This window comes from Pygoscelis adeliae, unplaced genomic scaffold (genome assembly GCF_000699105.1).
Source record: "Pygoscelis adeliae isolate BGI_AS28 unplaced genomic scaffold, ASM69910v1 Scaffold1, whole genome shotgun sequence".
Classification (NCBI taxonomy): Eukaryota; Metazoa; Chordata; class Aves; order Sphenisciformes; family Spheniscidae; genus Pygoscelis; species Pygoscelis adeliae.
This window is the reverse complement of record NW_008824051.1, coordinates 3,195,935-3,215,374: the sequence shown is the minus strand read 5'-3', so window position 1 is coordinate 3,215,374 and position 19,440 is coordinate 3,195,935. Positions and strand designations below refer to the sequence as shown.

The 19,440-nt window shown below is 47.4% G+C and overlaps 1 protein-coding gene across 1 annotated transcript in view; it reads left to right on the top strand.

The window, feature by feature from the left end:
• The window catches only part of GALNT14 (polypeptide N-acetylgalactosaminyltransferase 14), a 114,466-nt gene extending 97,434 nt beyond the window's left edge, over positions 1-17,032 (top strand). Inside the window, exons 10-15 of the mRNA XM_009333688.1 lie at positions 1,889-2,015; positions 4,651-4,743; positions 6,088-6,171; positions 7,983-8,127; positions 15,464-15,583; positions 16,159-17,032. Coding sequence (XP_009331963.1) covers positions 1,889-2,015; positions 4,651-4,743; positions 6,088-6,171; positions 7,983-8,127; positions 15,464-15,583; positions 16,159-16,317 — 728 coding nt within the window. The 3' untranslated portion in view covers positions 16,318-17,032. The remainder of the gene's footprint in view (positions 1-1,888; positions 2,016-4,650; positions 4,744-6,087; positions 6,172-7,982; positions 8,128-15,463; positions 15,584-16,158) is intronic.
• The last annotated feature ends 2,408 nt before the right edge of the window (positions 17,033-19,440 follow it).

The window sequence follows — 19,440 nt, the reverse complement described above, 5'->3', positions numbered from 1 at the left end:
TTGACAGCTGCTCGGCTGATTGTCCCCTTTTTTCGGGCACCCTTCTGATTTACTCAGCTGTGCTGGCAGTGTGGCCGGCACTGTGACATACAGGCAAATGAGAGCAACAGCCATGTGCAAGGGGAACCGAGCACAGCAGCTTAGAGCGGCCACATCCTGCCGTAATCTCACTTCCCTGCATCTGTGATTAAGGTTGCTCCCAATATAGCACCAGGACATGGCACAAGGGCACATTTTATTGGCCTGTTAATACCCAGTGGTGGGGAAAGTGGTGAGGCTCCAGCTGCTGTTGCAGCTCTTGCCTGTAAACACAGCAGTGAAGGGACGGGGAGGGGATTTCTGGAAAGAAATGCTTCTCCTCCCTGCTGTGCTTTCCTACCCCAGCCTTTGCTGGCCCCTGCTGCCAGGGCCAGCTGTTGGGGATGGGCTAAAGCCTTGAATTTTGGACCCAAGTGTCAAGGCGAAAGGGCTTTGCGGCTGTGCCAGCCTCCCATTTCCATCAGCTCAGGAGCAGACGGGCGTGCTGGGAGCGGGGACGGGAGCGCCGTGAAGCCAGCTCCCACCTCTGTGGCCACCTAGACCTGAGAGTAGGTGGCTTTGGAGGTCTGGGCTCCAATTCTCCTTTGCTCCCTGAAGCTGTGAGTTGTTTTTGGAGGGATGCAGCTTTGCAGGCCGGCAGTGCCTGCTGTTGGTAGAGGAGGGGTGCCTGCCTGTCCACGCTGCCCAAATGGCCTTCCCGCCACAGGCGCTTGTCTTGCCAGCATCTGACCTGGGGACAAGTCATCCTTGTGCTGGCATATGTGAGGGGACTGCCGGGAGCATGAGCTGGCAAAGCGGGTGGGTGTCCTCCCGTCTGATTTCTGTAGTTTGGGGGGGGGGGGGGAAATGAAAAGGATTTTGTAGTTTTGGAGTAAATACATGCTACGTGTAGCTCTATACTGTCAAAAAATGATAAAATAGGATGCAAAGAACTGCAGAAGCCTTCTCTTTTTAATTTCCTATCTTTTCCACGCTGGTTCTGTCTAAGCATGACTGTCTGACAATATAGCTGCAGATTCATAGCTTCACAGGCGTTAGGACCAGATGGACCCATTAGATCAGCCATTCTGCTCACCCATCTTACCTCGCCAGCTAGGATTTCATCCAGCTCCCTGCCAAGAGCCCCGTAACTTCTGGTGTCAATTGTGCAACAGGCTCGTTTTCCTCCAGAAGGGCCCCGTGGACCAGCCAGAGAGTGGCTTGGGGCAACCAGGAGATGTTTCCCGTACTGACAGCTTATCCAGATTTTTGGGATAATCCCTCCCACCACTGAACTTTGCTTGTGTGAAGGTGTGTGCCTTGTTGGTCCGCAATGTTGGCACTCACGGCCCAGAGTACGTGCTGGGCAGGGTAAGCTCCTATCCATTTTGGGACAGGTGATGGATGCACAGCGCTCTGTTCGCTTTGCAGAATCGATGGTGGGTTCATAAAGATAATGACCGTTGTAGTCATTAGTAAACAGAATTCATGGCCTCTCCTGGTGAACTTGACAGCCTTTTGGAGGGAAGTGACTCTGAAATAGGCAGTGCAGAAGTAATTAGGGGAGCACAAAACTGGCAAGATGATTCTGCAATGTAAGCGGGGCTGCATGAAAAGGGACGTACTTACCATCTCGCTCTTGCCATTGTGATAGCACCTGCTGTACTACAGGGAGGTTTCAAGTGCACTGACTTCAAACAGATCGCAAGAAGCTTTGAAATGCACTTTTAAGGGAGTTGTGCCTAGGAAAGCCCCTCTGGTAATTGATTTACCCCAGTTTAATGTGGCAGAGGATGAAGTGAGAGGTAACACCAGGATCCAGCCTGCTCTAGGACAGAAAGACAAAATGATGAAGGTGCTTCTCTTGTAGAAATCTCTTTCCGTGTGTGGATGTGTGGAGGGAGCCTGGAAATCATCCCCTGCAGCCGTGTTGGACATGTCTTCCGGAAGAAACATCCATACGTCTTTCCAGAGGGAAATGCCAATACATACATTAAGTAGGTGTTTTGTGCTTGCTTTGTTTTTTGTGAAACGGAATAAGGTGCTGCCTCTCGGGGAGGGGGGAGCAGAGAAGACGGGGAGGAAAGTTTGTTTTGAAATCTTTGAAATATCCCTGGGCAGGAATCTCCTGAGCCGAAGAAAATGCAAGTCAGTACGACTCTCCCTTAGGATCCCTACAGTGTCAAGAATGTGACAGAAATCAGACACTTACATGGTACCTTGCATTGGCACAGAAATGGAGGGAGAGCCCCAGCATCTCCCTGAGTACTAGCTACCATAACAGCAAATGGTTTGGACACTAAGGTCATCAGAACATATTTATAATGACCTGAAATCAGGCTGGCAGCAATGTCTGTCAGTACCCAGTGACCTTAGCTGAGGGCTGAGCGTGGCTCAGCTGAACCAGAAAATTTGGTTCCCGATGCCCCTCCGAGAAAGGAGCCGAGCAGCGTGCCAGAGCGGGTGGCTTCGCCTCCGGGCTGGTGCTGTCTCGAGCGGAGGCAGGAATGGGCTGCACCTCGCTGGCGGGGACACCAAAAGAACTGCCAGGGCATCCCAGCTGAAGGCGACCTGTCCTCACACACAGGAACATAGACTGAATCAGGTACTGAAACAGCTGGCTGAAATGGGCTAAGATCCTGGAAACAGCAGGCAAGGACAGAGGCAGTCCAGAAGTGGGAATTGGCATGGGAAAGATGATGGGAGCAGCTAGTGAAGTCAGGAAGGATTTCCTCCTTTTTTTAGAGCATGAGGCTGAAGGCTGTCCGTTAAGTAAATGACAGAGAAAAACACCGGGGACACTTATACTTAATGCAGGGTTGTTTCTCAGCTAAACTGCATTTGTGTGTGTTTACACACCAGGCATTCCTTTTAGTGTGGCTTTCCCAGTGCTACAAAGAGCCGACAACAGTATTTGTGAAGACCCAGCTGCCTGCAGCGGGGTTACCACTGACCCGGGCTCTCTGCAGCTTCCCCATGCTTCGCATGAGACAACAAACTGGGGGAGTGCAAATTACATCTCTCAGTTATATCTAATATGCAATTTCCAGCCACGCAGCGTGTGGGGCAGGAAGGGGACTTTGTCATCTTGCTTCAAAAAGACGGTGGTGAGGGGCACAGGGCGTTGCTGGCATCAAGGAGGAGGGCACAAGTTTGAGAGTCACGAGGAGGGCTCTTGCTTTTAGTAGTGAAATAAGAGTCCTACAGAAGAGGCTGGGATGTGGCAAAATCTCCGCTGTCGGAGTCGCTGCAAACCTGAGTGAAAAAGCAGCGTCTGGGTTGCATCACCTGCAGGAGGAGCAAGGGGAGCTTGAGTGGGTACGGCTCTTCTGGCTGTGCCCCAGGCACAGGCACACGGGGACTTTGGGGAGGTCTGAATCAATGCCTAGGTGTGAGCCTCAGCATTTATCCCCATGTTTCTTATAACCCCAAATGAGATCAGAAAGCCAGACAAAAACCTCCTGCACTTTGGGAAAGGTTAGGTACAGATGTAGACACTGTGACTTAGGCATCTCTTGAGCAAGAGGACTTAGACTATTGCAGCGGCCTTTAGAGAGGAAGAAGCACCATGAATCAGCAAGGGACTGAAAAGTGGTCTGGAGAAACATATCTGTAGGCATTAGGAGCTGGGATTTTATTAACCTTATGGTATCTATCAGCCTTAAACTTAATGTTATAGTATATAGACTGAGAGGAGAAGCAGCTTCTGGCAACCTGATGCTATGTGGTACCTCTGTTTAAACAGAGACGTTAGCAAAAAATATCTCCACCTTTCTGCCAGATATTGATTTTTTTCCACACAGCCTCTACTTCAGTGTGAGAGACAGCTCGGGCTCCGGTGTTGCGCTGGCTTCACATGCGGACTATCTCCTTTTCTGGGCACATGGGGCTTGGCTGGATCCAGAGCCTGCACCTGCAGCCTAGTGGTGTGGTAGCAATAGCTTGGAGGCACTGGCCTGCCTTGGAGCAGGAGCTTGGAGGACTCCCCTGACCCGGGCAGGGACAGGCAGATAGGCATGGAGCAACAAAGCCATTTGCAAGGAGAGTTAGAGCCATCTGAATTCAACAGAAGATTTCCTGAGGTTCATAAACCTTCTGCAGACACTGGCTGATGTGGAAGACTGACATTTATGCTACAGCATTGTAGTCGGGGTGGTTTCTCTTAAGTTTTGAGTGCTGAGATTTGCCCCAGTGAAATTCAGGGGTGCAAAGCGGGAGAGTCCATACAGGATTAATGCAAAGGAAATATTTGCCTTCAATCTTTGGCAAATTCTGCACCACTTTTCAGAGCTCCATCCCAGCTGCTAAATAAACCCCCAGGCACACCTACCTGGGAGATAACATTTAAGAGAAGCTGCACTTCTGAGTCTGACGGATGCAAAGCATCCAGCTGAGTTTGAAATGGTGAATTCATCACCCAAGCTTTTGCCTTTTCTGTTTGGTCCCTGGAGTAATGGGGAAGAGGAGTATCTTCTCTAGTAGGGAGGGGTGGGCTGGCTCAAAGGTGGTTTGGACGAAGCCAAATACCAAGTTGAGGATGGGAGGAGAGCAGGATGGAATAGTCAATGCATTTTAGAAAATGTCACCTCGGAGGCTTCCTTGGTTTCACCTGTCTTTCGTTGCCTCCTTCAGAAACACCAAGCGCACCGCGGAGGTGTGGATGGACGAATTCAAGCAGTACTACTACGCGGCTCGTCCCGCAGCCCAGGGAAGACCTTATGGAAAGTAAGTGTCTTTCTCTGCTGCCTGTGCCCTGCATGCTGCAGTGAGTGTTCACGGTGACGTCGCCCTGCTGCGGAAACCCGCCTGTGTTGTTTCTGTAGTAACGCTCAATTAAATGCTAATGGTAGGCAGATCCTATAAGCACAGCAATGAAACATGTAAACAACTAGTTTATATGCTGTGCTAGTTTATCCCAGTGAGTGAACCGAATCGAGGTGGGGGAAAACCCTCTCTGCCTATGTCCTGCCCTTGGCATTAGGTAAAGTACTTCTGGTCCCAGAGCGGAGTTTGCAGGGGAGAGTCCAGAGGTCTTACTGGCAGCTGAGGGGCAGGAAAATAATCAAATTTTGGGCCCCCTAAGGCTTTATTGGAAAGGAGCAAGTGCTTTGTATTCAGGGAGTTTGCCATTCATTCTGTGAACCGTCAGAAACGCCTCCCTGTCAGGAGGACTGTACATATTTGTGTTAATTTCTCATTTTCATATGCTCTTCCTTTCCTTAGAAAGTTTCCTTTGGACCACAGCAGGTTCCAAATCCAACCCCAAATTCCTTCCAGCTACTCTTCAATTCCTGAGATAGATAAATAAATTGCAATCCTGGTGACTAACCTATTTCCACTGAATTCATACCCTCTTCCCATCCGTTAGCATGGACTGAAGCAACAGCTCTATCCCGCTAAATATAGGAGGGTGTAGAGAAGGTAGACTATGCAAAAGGAAGGTACTGGAGGCTTCCTACTGCTCTGTAAACGCCAGCTCATAACAGCTCCACGGGTAGAGGCTGGCCCAGGGAGGAGCTGGAGTTTGGAAAATGTCACTATACAGCATGATCCCTCAGCAGAAATTTTGCCCTGGTTAATGAAAGAAAGAAGTATTTCACCGTGTGATTAACATCTGCTGACTTAAAGGCATGGTTAGGTGCTCTTGGAAATCAAGGCCGCCTGTAGTCCTGTAAATGAAGAGTAACATATAATAGCATATATTAATTTCCTAGTACACTAATATATTAAATAAATACTTATTGCGTATAGTAGATAGCATACATTTTTTTACTAATAATTTTTAAATAACTGTACTTTTCCATGAACCTTTTCATCCATCAAACTCCAGGCTCCTTGTTAAAATGGCAATATGTCATCATGCCATTTTATCAAGTGAGATCTCCAAAGAGACAGAGATCAAAACGACCGCTCAAGCTCACGCAGAAGATAGCAGAAAATAGGGCTGCTGATGCTCTTGTATTTGCTATCTGTGCATATCTGTTGGGTTTCTCTCAGCTTCCCTTTTTGGTGCGTTGGGTCTCACCTTCATGATTTCCATTGTATCTCTATGATAATTTCTTCCCACAGCATCCAGAGCAGAGTGGAGCTGCGGAAGAGGTTGAAATGCCACAGCTTCAAGTGGTACCTGGAAAATGTTTATCCCGAACTTCGGTATGGATGTGCAATCTCTGCCTGTGTCTAGCAGGCCAGTGGGATGCCCTATCCCTCCTGCCCCACAGAGCTTTCCTCTGCCCTTCCAGTCCCCACACCTCCCCCTGCCCCAGAGACACAGGCACCCCCTCCCTTGGGCTTCACAGAAGGGCATAGTGAATTTTGTGCTGGCTTTAAACACAGCTTGCTCACAGTGTGACATGGGATGAAGGGATTGAGAGCAGCCCTGCTGAGAAGGACTTGGGGGTACTGGTGGATGAAAAGCTGGACGTGAGCCAGCAATGTGCGCTCGCAGCCCAGGCGGCCAGTCGTATCCTGGGCTGCATCAAAAGCAGCGTGGCCAGCAGGTCGAGGGAGGGGATTCTGCCCCTTGGAGCGGGTCCAGAAGAGGGCCACGAAAACGATCAGGGGGATGGAACACCTCTCCTGTGAAGACGGGCTGAGAGAGTTGGGGTTGTTCAGCCTGGAGAAGAGAAGGCTTCGGGGAGACCTTCTTGCAGCCTATCAGTACTTAAAGGGGGCTTATAAAAAAGATGGCGGCAAACTTTTTAGCAGGGCCTGTAGCAGCAGGACCAGGGGGAATGGCTTTAAACTAAGGGGGATAGATTTAGACTAGATATAAGGAAGAAATTTTTTACGCTGGGGGTGGTGAAACACTGGCATAGGTTGCCCAGCGAGGTGGTGGATGCCCCATCCCTGGAAACATTCAAGGTCAGGTTGGACGGGGCTCTGAGCAACCTGATCTAGTTGAAGATGTCCCTGCCCCATGGCAGGAGGGTTGGACTAGTCGGCCTTTAGAGGTCCCTTCCAACCCCAACTATTCTATGATTCTGTGATTCTATGATCTGTGATCCTGCTTTCTCTAAGCAGTCTTATAGACTCCATGGCTCTTTGCTGCAGGGCTGGTGAGGGGCAAAGCACCAGTTATTGCTCTTAGGGCTTCCTCAGGTATCCTCCTGCCCAAGCTGCAGGACAGGTGGTATAGGGAAATAGCCAGTTTTCCTTACAAAAGTATCCTAAGGTGGAAAATCCACTGTAGCCTCTGCTGGGTTGTTTCAGTACTTAATGACTCTTGCTTACAAAAAAAGCACCTATTTCCAGTCCTTTCACACTGTTCTGTGATACTCAAGACTACTCTGTTGTGAGACCATCCACTCTAGGAGTTTATGACCTGTATTCAGGTGGCTCTGCCTTACTCCTAGCTTAATGCTTTGCTTAATATGCACTTCCACAGTTGCTTTTATGCAGAAATCCCTTTTAATCACTAAAATCACTCCAGAAGCCATTGCATCCGTTCCCCCAGTCACTATCAGGAACCATCCTCAAAAAGGGTGCAAATATTTTGGAGATACCTCCAGGGACCTGCTGGTGCAATGGCTGAGTGCAGAATCACAGTGTGAAAATGATTTATAGCTGTTTTCTTGCTTTTTTGCCATGTGTGGCATGGCCCAGCAGCATTCACAGGGAATGCCAGGGCTCTGTGGTGGTTTATTATAAAGTTCCCCACCCCTGTAAGCTGAAGGCTGACCTTCAGCCTGCTCACAGTCTATTCCTTCCTCCTCTGTTTGCCTTGTGCAGTGTTATTTATTTTTTCCTCGTAGAAAGGCTGACCATCCATCTCTGAGTGCTGCTTCTGCAGCATCCCTGACCATGTACTGCTCTCAGTGGGTCAGTATTGTAGTAGATCTTGCCACTCTCATTTTCTGAAGGTGAAATGGTGCGACTGCACCCTCCTTACCCCACTGAGCCTCCCTTTGAGTACTCTGTGTGCCTGGGGGAATAGGGATGTTGTTTTCACCTTGCTCCCGCAGGATTCCCAAGGAATCGCTCTATCAGACTGGGATGATCAGGCAAAGGCAGAGCTGCCTGGAGTCACACAAGTCTGAAGCCCAAGAGTTCCCCGTCCTGAGCTTAAATCCTTGCATCAGCAGCAAAGGCATGGCAGCAATGGCACAGGTAAGATGTGTTGCCTATCCCCATGAGGCTGGCTGGAGAGAAGGCTCTGGGGCAGGTTCAAGGTGGTTTCCTAAGTTTGCTAAAGCTCTGTTGGAGGATTACCCGTTCTGCCAGGCCCTTTCCTAAGGTAGCATGTAGTTAAACCCCGCTAAGTCCTCCTTACCTCAGTGGAGGCCCTGGGCAGCAGCAGGGACTGGTGCAGGAGCCACAGTAAAGGGTGGACCGCTTATTTCTGTGCTAGCCTGTGCCGAGCACTTACTGCTGCTCAGGAACGCCACGCGCCATTCATCTGCAGAGATCAGAAAAAGACAAAGAGAACTATAATTTCCTCTCATCTTTCAGCCTTATTTCTTTCAAAATGCACTGAATCACAATGATATTTATAACTTCATAGTCTGCATTCTGTCAATATTAGATTGCCCATTAAACTAGTGAGAATTTAATGAGGATGATCTCAGTTTTTTCAATCTCATTGAGACGAGAAAAAGCCATATGAATCAATGTTCTCAAAAGCATATTCTATGAAATGTTAGAGCCAAGAGCAGGCACATGTGCTTTGCAGCGGAGTCACTGGAGCAAGACCCTGAAGACACAGCTTCAAAACCTGCCTTTGCTTCAGGCTCCCTTTGTGATTTTGGGCATGTCAGGAAGTTCTCTCACTGTTCCCATCTATAAAACAGGGAGGATAACAATCACTCGCTTCTTCGGGGTGCCGTGAAATAATTTAATAGGTAATGGTGTGCTTGCTTCCACTTGACTGTACATCCTTAACCCTCATGATTACACATTCAAACCAGGTAGCTATGCATATAAAAGGCCCAGCCTGGAGATGCTGCTGAAAATGTCCCTGGTTTGCATGTGCAAATGAAGCATGTCATTATGTGCATCTCTTTCGCATGCAGTTGCATGCCTGCCTTTAGTCAGGAAAATAATATCTGCTTCACAGTCTGGTAACATCAACAGTGACTACTTGAATTTTAGTCAGTTCAGCAAATATAGCGAATATAACTGCAAGTACCGCATAGTTACAGTTCTTACGGTTTAACTGGTTTCCAGGTTTGGGAATTCTTTTTCTTTCTTCCACTGCTACATGGACTTTTACACAAACAGCAAGAGAAGCGAGCTGATGAGAGCAGATCATCATGTTTTGCAGGGTCAACTCTGCTGAAGGAAAAAAAATGCTTTAGTGACAATTGCACCTTTCAATGAATTGGATGTTTTTAAAGAAAATCTGGGAAAATCAGAATGGAAGATGCTGCTGCAAGCTAACATTTCAAAATGAAATGGCATTGGTCTTTCTGAAATATCAATTTGGTGTGATATTTTAAAATGAGAAATGTCATGCCAACAAGTTGGATTGTTTCATTCCCATCAAACACATTTTGTTTTGACATTTCTGTGGAGTAAATTTTTGGAATTTTTCATGCCACAAACTTTTCAACTTCTCGTTCTGATTCTGCAGCAGTTTGCAATAGGTCAACACTTCCCACTGGATGGCAACTCCATTTCTTGTGCACATCCAGGACTAACTCTGCAGCAGAACAGAAAAATGCACTGCAAACAGATTGCTGAATAGCTACACTCAATACGCAGGCAGAAATAGAGAAAAACCTTTTCCTTTTATCTTTCTCTGTCTTTCTAGGATAGTTCTCTGTTACCTCTACCCGTGGAGAATATTTCAGATGAAAGCAGGATATTTAAATTTTCATTGTGAATAGAAACTTATATTTTAATTACACAATTGTTACAAGACCACCTGAACTTGTGGATGACATGGGGGTTATAGTCACCGGGCTGTGTAGGATAGATTATGCAGCAGTCCTGAATGCTACTTAATTTCATATGCAATAATCTTCACTTTTAACATACTGAAGTCACATCTTGTTTACCCTATTATTACCCTTATTTGAAAAATAGGCTTAGCTAAATCAAAGCTGTGCTTTCCTGGCATTCAGTAAGTACTATGGAAATATCCTGCCATCCAGATCCTTTATTATCGGTGTTAGTAGCATTAATTTGGGTGCTTGATTGCCATTCTGTAGCTGTCTCCCTACTAGGCTCCCCAAGCCCTTTACCAACATTACATGCATGAAGTCCTGACACCAGGTGTGAGAAGATCTGAGCTGTCATACATCACCATGGTTTGAGGAGAGAGGAACAGGAGCTGTCAGATGGCAATCAATTCTCTTTATTTTAGTTTTTTTTCTATCTGTAGTGCAGGGGAAGGAGGTTGTGAGCCCTCTAGCTACATCCATAGTTTGGGTAAACTGAGAAGAGTATTCTGACTGTGGTGAAATCAGATTTATACCCCTAGCAGATCTCACAAAGCCTCCCTGGTGGTATGTGGTGTTAGTCCTGAATTACTAAAAGGGGCACTGAGGCACAAGAAGACCCCTCATCTTTGTGTAGGAGAGCTCTGTCTTATCCCTGGGATCCACTTGGCCCTTCCCTCTCCAAAAGGTCTGGTAGCAGTCAGGGCAGGCTCTGTGCCCTGGAGTGGCTCTCAGAGGGACCTGCTCTTGAGAGAGTGACTGGCATTTTTATGCCACTGGATCTTTATGCAGTGCTGCCCATCCCCAGGGCACAGCAGGCTCTGCCTGCACTCCTGCCCACCGGAGCCTTGGTACTCTTATTTGCGTCTCATTTGCTAAATGAAATGATGGATATAGTTTTTCACAAGAGAAGTGCATCTGAGGGAAAATAATTGATCATAATTTTGCCCTGGTCTATCTGATGAAAATGTGAGTGATTGGTTTTTCTTTTCAAATTAAGTGTCAGTTGATATTAGTATATACATCTTTGGAATAGACATCTGACTCTGGGATTTATTTAATAAACCATTAATCATTAGCAGTTCCATGAAACCTGACGTACTTCAGATAAAAAAGCAGAAAACTCTTCAGCCTAGATACTCACATACATGTAAGCAATAGCCGCAAGATGAGTGTAAACTTAGTCATCTTCTAGACAAGTGAGGAAAGAGCGGGAAGGTTGCAGCATCCATTTCCCTGGCCTGCATCCCAAAATATCTGGGCCTTGGAGCTGACTGGCTGCCGTTGCATTTGAATGGCATGTCCTTGACTCCCATTGTGAAGGAAATGCAATGTGATAATCTGCCTGATGCGGCACTGAAGCTTACCCCAGTTGGCTCGAGGACCTCTGGGGGCTGACTAGATTTGCACTTTCTTGGGAGAACATTTAGCATCTATCCAAACTAACCTGACAGTGTCCCTCCTGAGACATCTCAGCCATAGAAGTTCTCTTCTGACCTTCCTCCCCTCAAAAGTCTTCGTTCTTCTCCTCCATGGGCACGTCCTGCCCCAGCTGCAGGCCGGCTGGAGCTGCGGGAGCCGGGCTGAGCTGGCCGAGCAGAGGGGCTGGCTGGCAGCAGTGTCACCTCTGCACCCCGTCTGCCATGGGCACCTTTTATACTTTGCTTTCCCTCTCCTGAGGTGTGTGTAAGTGCTAGTTGCATCCCAGGGCTTTTAGATGAGTGAAGCACTTTGGTATCCTTAGGTGACCCATGCAGTCACGTGCCTTGGGAAATCCTTCCCTGTGATTTTAAAAAGATAATTGAGGGCTGAGGTTGTTCCCAGCTTCTTCAGAAACATTTTTTGCTAGCTGCTACCCCGGCTTTAGGGTACGGCTGACCTCTTGCTCAGCAGCAGAGCATGTACAGCTCTGTCACGTAACGCTGGGCTCCCATGGGGCTGCTCCTTGCTAGGCTGAGGGGCTCCTTTCTCCTTCTGCCAGCCAGGCTGCGCCAAGCCGAAGGTCACATTTTAAAATAATTTCCTTAATTCACAATGATGCTGAGTAACAGTGACAGATACCTGCTCAAATAACGCTGAAGCCTTGAAAAATAGTTGCAAGCCTCAGATGGGGGTTAGTGTTATCCGAGGCTTTGGAGGAAGGGGACTGCTGGTTGTGGTGCGCAGCTGGTCACTCTGCTCACCCAGTCCACCCTCTTCCTCCTTGCTCCACCACTACTTCATCAGGAGCTGCTTTGTCTTTGAAAAGGCAGGAAATCTCGATCTCAGTTTCACCTCGTATGTCTGTTTTTCCTTGGTGCCAGGGTCAGCTCTAAACCCCGTTGGCATCTCTTCAGGTCAGTCTGCAGCCCTGAAGCCATGTTAGCTCCTTGAAGGTCTCTCTTCATAGGAGTACCCTGGGCTGCCCCGTTCACCACAACCTCCAGGGTGTGAAGCTCTGCTGTTGTTACTGCTGTGCTGGCCACGTGAGTGCTCAGTGTGCCAGGGTTTAGAAGATAAAGTAAAGTAGTTTCCCATGAGAAAAAAAGCAGCAATTTTCATCCCAGCTGATACAAATAAGGGAAGAGATGGGGTAAGATAAAAATTTGCATGGCTATTTGCCTGTATTTTAACTCAAAGCTTTTAATGGATTCTGTGGTGTTCAAGTGACTTCCTCCCCTCCCCCCGAATTTCTTCATTTTCTGCCATTTTCTCTGGCTTTCATCTAGGGCTGAAAAGAGACAAGACATGATTAGAACTGGATAAAACATTTTCAACAGGACTGGCTTCCATAAAAAGCCATTCTGCCAAAATAGAAGAGCCATGTGAAAATCTGTCAGTTTAGATAAAGATAGTAGCAGGACAGCCTGGGGGCAAGAGGTGAGAATCCAATGTCAGCTATCGAACTGATGCATATATCTAGCTCTGAAGGCCTCATTTCTTATGATGAACAACAGCTTAGGAGAGATGGTTATCACCACCCTGTCTGTCCTATGATAGCGCTTTGCTGAATGAGAGGATGGTCCTACCTTGACAGGATGTGAATATTGGGAAGGCTTGAACAGAGCCTGGCCTGGAAGAAAAGCATGGAGAACCTCTGGGAGGAGCAGTCCTCCATGAGGTGCCTCAGTGAAGCAAGGAGGTTAAGAGCTCAAAACAAACAAACAAAAAAAGTCCCATGGCCTGAGTTAGTTGGGGGATTCAACATATACCTCAGTTACAGGATTAACTTGCTGCTGCTGAGGAGCCTCACGGATGCAGCTTCAGCCCTGTCTTGAGCTAAAATGATGAACAATTGGTTAAAAATGTAAAGCCGGTTTTCAAAGCAGCTTGTAGCAGCACGAGCACCAAGAACAGGTGTTGGAGCTTGCCCCGTAGGGCTTGATTCTTCACAGATGCAGGACTAATTTGGCACCTGATTTCCCAGGCTGGTAGTTTACACAACAGCTGACAATGTGCATGGTTGGGATGTCTGGAACATGTTCACTGTAGGATCAGGTAAATTCTGCTCCGTCTGACAAAGAAGTAGTTGCCAGGAGGCCCTTTGAATGCAGACTACGGCTTTGAAAATTAATGCTTGTTATGTGCCGAAATCCTGGGGAGCACTCGCCGAGAAGCCTGTGGGCGGGCTGTTCAGAAAGCCAGGTTTGATTTCCATTAGCTGGTGGGGAGTAGTAGGCTGAGAAATGTGGGGTGTGAGGATCGCAGTGTGAAGTCCTTGTGGATCTGGGTCTGCTGTGCAAAAGCGTGTTTTCCCTTCCAGGTGCCTAAGAACCTGAATTAAGTGGGATTTATATTCCCAGGAATTAAATGCCTGTAGCTGTCTGTTTTGAAGTCAGGGAGAGGAGTTAAAGCTGCTGACGGTGACAAATACCAAAGGCGTGGATGTGTTTCCCTGCTCTAATAACTCATGCTAATGCAACCCAAAGCCTCCACCATTCAAAGTCAGGGGGATCTGCAGGCATCCCACCTCTGAGATCAGGACAGCCATTCTTTACTTCCCCCTCCGGCACTCAGAAAGGGTTGCAGCCTCCCAGGAGCACCTTTTAACCTTCATTTTTCCAGACCCAGCCTAAACTGCCACGCGTTTGAGCACTGCCTTCCCCTCCATTGCCAACACCCCTGCTCACCTCACTCCTCCTGGAGCTCTGACTCCACCGTATTTACAGTCTCAACTGTTTTGCTTTCTCTCTGCACCTTTTCTTTCACAGCAGCTTTTTCTCATAGCCTGTCAAAGCATTTGCCTTGGCTCTTGGAGCCTATTGCGGAAACCCTCGTGCTCCCTGGCCTTGCTCTCTCCAGTGTGGTTATTGCCCTCTGCTAGTGAAGCCAGTCTGCTGTTTGTCCTCCAGTCCTGCTCACCTGCCCTGCCATGGCTCAGCAACCTGCTTTCCATTTGCTCCCACTGCTGCTTGCCTGACTACTATCTCAGAGCTGTTTACACAGCAGGAGTTGATCCTGCTTTGCACCCTGGCTAGAGGCCCTCAGAAACCCCTTCAAGCCCTAATTTTAAAGTTAATACTCTCACAAAGTTATAAGCAAAAAACTTGTTCCAGAAGTCACTCTCGGGTTATGTAAAAAGCATGGTTTGTGGTTTCCCATAAGCCAAAGCAGCTCTTGTCTGCTTGGGTCCACGCACAAATAGCAGGGAGACATCCCTGCCTGGACAGTCTTAGATCCTCAGGAGGTGCTCTTGGGTAATACGAGTACAGGTGAATGACAGAAAACGTTCAATTGGAATAAACATTGGAATAAACTGTGAAATACTACTGGGCTAAGCAGTGTATCTGTACATACACGATGCTTTGTCCAGTACATTTGGAAATCCTGGTCAAACTATCAGCCTCTTCTGGTTTTCTCCCAAGAAAAACATCCATGGGTGGAAAAGATGATAATCCCAGAGAGCTTTACACAGGACCAAGAGTCTCTGCTCACCCAAAGATTATTTCTTGAGCTGAGGAGCTGATAAAGACCAGGTGAACGTGAAAAGCAGCATGAGAAAAAAGCCTCCAGGACAGCCCAGGGGAGCAGGAATAGCAGTGGTCATAGCAAACCAGTAAAGAAAACGTTTGGAGTTCGGTCCTGCTCCTTTGATATAAAGGGGAGCTTTACTCCTGATTTTTGTGATATTCAGGAACAGAATCTCAGGAATTGCAAACGTTTGCTATATATCACCTCTTCTCTCCCACTGCTAGCCGCAAAGCATTTCTGCTGCTCTTCCTCAGAAAAAGAGGATTTCACATTGTGTGGTTGCACATTTCTGCCTCTTTTGCCATTTTTCCATCCCCCTGTTCCCCAACCACAGCCCAGTTCTGGCTATGAAATCCTTTGCCTCGTGAACCATTTTCTTCCAGCAGCTTTTGTAGATATTTTCTTTGGTACATACAGTCCCCCAATGACAGCTGCAGTTTTGAGGAGGCTTGAAACGTCCCAGTGACCTGTCCTGGTGCCTCTTGAAGTCAGTGAGGTTTGTGCTTGGTTTCCGAGGGGGCAGGATCCAAGCTAAAGTGTTTGCTTTCCAGGTAGAAGAATACCAAGAATCAACCCTGATCTCTCACCTCCTTTCTTTTTCTTCCTCTTTGCAGGAATGGACGTACACATACAACTACCAAGTCCGCCAGCAGCAGCTGTGCTTGTCTGTGTACACCCTCTTCCCCGGTTCCCAGGTGCTGCTGTCACCTTGCAAAGAAGGTGACAACAAGCAGGTGAGCCCTTTCATTGATCCCCCATTTTCTTTGAAGTTCCCTTTCTTTCAGCATAGTGTTACTGCACATCAAATCGCCCGTGTGCTCTGACTTCCTCTGGGAAGCACAGTCTTTCTATTTGGGAGTACAGATTCTGGCCTGTTTGGCCCTTTGTCTCTTAAATGAGTGTGTTGATGTCTATTAGTGCGGGTGGTGATCTGGATACTTATCTACAGAAGTCAAACCAAAACTGGCAATTTAGTTCACACGGGCTGCCAGTCGGCCAGCAGATGCTAACATTTCTTTGCAGTTAATCATCGAGCTGGCATTTGAACCAGTGACCTGGGAAAAAAGCTGTTAGTAATATACTATCTTCCTGAAGCCAGGCAGAGGCTGAGCTTAAATGAGTGTGCTGGGAGAAACGCTCAGCGTGTGCTCTGCTGGGTGTGGGCTGGGGGACCCTGTACTTCCCAGTATCAGGCCGCAAAGGCTTAGTGACGACTGTCCTCTTGATGCTGGAACAGTATAGTAAAAGCATAATGAGGAGGAAACTTGTTCACCCCTGTTTCTCCTCTCACGTGTTTATCTCTCCTCAGCGATGGGGTAAAGTTGGGTCACACATTGAACACGTAGCTTCACGCTTCTGTTTGGACACTGAGACGATTGGGGACACGAATGAGAGCACCAAAGAGCTTGTCATCAACCCTTGCGAGAGCACAGCCATGAGTCAGCGCTGGGACATGGTGATGTCTTGACCTGCTTGAGGACTTACACAGCGGGGATGGGCACTGAGATGTTGCTACACGCAGCCAAGATGCACCAGATGGAGCTCAAATGCAAAACCATTGGGGGTCCTTGTGTATTATGGGACAGGAGAAGAATCATTCAAATAAAAATAAGGACATGGCGCTCCAGGTTGAACAACGGATGTTGTCTGCAAGGCATGTAGCCATTATTGGCCTGTTGGCGGTCATACATTCAAAGAGAATGGATGGCAAAAAAACAAACTTTAAATGTTTTAGAGGGATACCGGGGCTCCTGTGATGGGCCCTACAGAAGTTTGGTGTGCACAGTATTTATTAATCTCTCTGGAAACACAGGTGGAAGAGCCTTGGAGACCAAAACAAGACTTGGACTCAGCAAAACAAGCATTTTGATAGCTTTTGGGGGGTGAGGCAGGTGTGCAAGGAGGGATGTGCCAAGGGATGCTAAGAAACATCACCTGGGACCAAGTGGAAAACACTGAGTTATCTTTGCACTTTTCACTGCTGTGGATGAGTTTGTCTTCTGCAGACAGCGTGGGTGGAGCTGTGTTGCACGTTTGAATTTGTATCTGATCCACGTACATGTTTTGTATACAGAGGCAGGGCAGTCATTTATGGCTGTGGCGAGGATCAAACCAGCAAGTAATGGGGGAGTCCTGCTGTGTGCTAACTGCACATGGGGGTTGTTGAATCTCCAAAGCCCAAGCAAACAGAGGATTCAGTGTGTGAGATTAAAGGATACAAACCACTGTGAAGCTGGGAGAAAAGGCAGTAACATGATTATTTCTCCTCTCTGAAGGCCATGGGTGAGCCTCGGTCACTGAAAACTCCCCTACAATCTCACTATGTGTCTCTCACTGCTTCAGATCTGGAATAAGTCAAAATTTTCACTTTTCTCCCATAAAAGTAATATTTTGGTAATTGAAGGTAATTGTGTCATATTTGTGTTTCCCAATTTCCCGGCTACAGAAGAGGGAACTCCCATGAACTGCTGCTACCAAAGGAATAGAGGAGGTAATTAAAACTAGAGGCTGCTCTGAGAAAAGAAAAGGGATATTACCTGGTTTTGCTTCCCAGGTATCTTGTAGCCCAAGACGTGAAGTACTGAAGAAAAAGTTTGGGATTCCCTCGGTCACACCTGTGAGCAGGGAATCATGGGTCACAAAGTACCTTTCTCCCAAAGTCATTCAGTGTAGGCAGACTTGGCACAAATGATTTCTTCAGGTTTTGGAGATAAGTTATTAACCAGAGGTCATGTCAGGTGCAATAGCTATGTGGGAGTGAGGTGGCTGCCAAAGGAGAATGGGTCAGAAGACCTCAGAAGAGGTCTTAGGAATAGGAGAGAACTGGAAAGTCCTTTTCTATCTGGCCCTTTGGAGCAGCTCCCACTACAGCAACGGGTAACAGGCAGTGAATCACCAAGAGCTGCGCGTACAGCTCTTGTGTAATAACAACTTTTGAAGAAAACTTTTGCAAGACCATCAATGTGACTTGAAAAAAATACAGATTGTGTCTCTAAAAATGCTAGGGTTTAATGAAACATCCTTTGTTCTCTGTGCTGCAAACTATAGGTAAAATACCACAAGCTTTGAGCCTTCAAGTGCTCTCAGCATCCCTTCTTGAATAAATTGCTGGCTTTCAGAATTTTACTGCCTCAGTTTCTCCTCCCTCAGTGCTGGGAGAAAGACATATGTGTAAATCTCCCTGGCTTTAGAGGCAGAACCAGTATAACTCTTTATTTACAAAATGTTGCAGGGTATAAATGCTTTCCGTGTGCTGCAGTGATGACTACCTAATCAAGCTCCCTTGGTGCAAACCTCAAGGGCTTCTGTTACGAAAGGGCTGGAGCAAGCTGTCATTTCATGGTGGGAGATGGCATTGTTTCCATATCACCACGTGGCGCAGGAAACAAAGGGAAGCACTTAGAATGGAATGGACCCACTTCACAAAGAAGGGTAGTGACTTTGGGCTCCTTCTGTTTAATTGAACCGGGAACTATCACACCTGCTTTTCACACTGGTGGTGACAGGCAAGTGGTAATAATTCCCTGTCTAGTGCTCACATGGGAAAGCAGCTCCCAAGAGCTTGCTGCTTCACATGTTCACACATGTACTGCGCCTGCAGCCTGGGACTGCCCAGCTGCTGGCACTTCGATTCTGACAATTCAAATAGGTGAACAACTTGGCATCAGTTTTAAAGGCCAGTATCCGGTGGGTACGCTCTGATCAGGACCTCAGACGTATAGCTTTATTATTTTCCACCTAAGCCAAAACTGTCCATTCTGCTGACAGCCAAAGCTCCCTAAACAGGTAATGCTCTTCTTTGCCTTAGCAGAAACGCTACCTCACTACACATGTGTGTGCTTGAGCACACAGACCCATGGGACCTGCAGGGATGTATTCTAGGAATAGAATACATAAAATAGGTTGTTTGACCAACTTTTCAGCTCTCTTGCACTTTGTGAAACCCAAAAGCTATATCAAACCCCTCCTATTCCAAAACACGCGCTATGGTGATCACTGTGAACTTGTTCGGGGGCGATGGAAGGCAGGCAGTGGGGAAGGTAACATCAGGCATGGTGTCCCCTACAAGTGAGTAGCATCATTCAGCTAAGTCTCTTGCAGGCCCAAAAGCCACCAAGTACCCAACAGACCCAGGGAGCAGCAGCCACCCAGCAAACTGGTGATAGTGTCTCATGCATCCATCAGCCGTAACCCTTAGACTGCAGCTTGTTTCATGGTCCAAGAAATGAGATTAGCCCTATGGCTCAGCAGTGTTTTCGGAGAAGCCTGAGGGTATCAGCGTGACTCCTGGGAAGCTTTATGTAAGCAGGCAATGGACTGGCAGTCCCCAGAGTTAGCCCCAATATGGCATTTAGCAAATCTTCTGCTTAGCATCCCCGCAAAGAGACCATGCATCGTGTCAGGGGAAGGGTTAACTGCTGCTGAAATCCAACTCGCACCTTTAGGTTTATTTCACTTATTAAAATACACCAGAGACAGATTAACCTTTTTCGCTTTGTGTTTGTTACTTGCCTAGACATTTATTATCGTGCTGTGAACAGATACACGTGACATTGATAGGCGTATCTAGATGGGCTCCTATGCCTATACC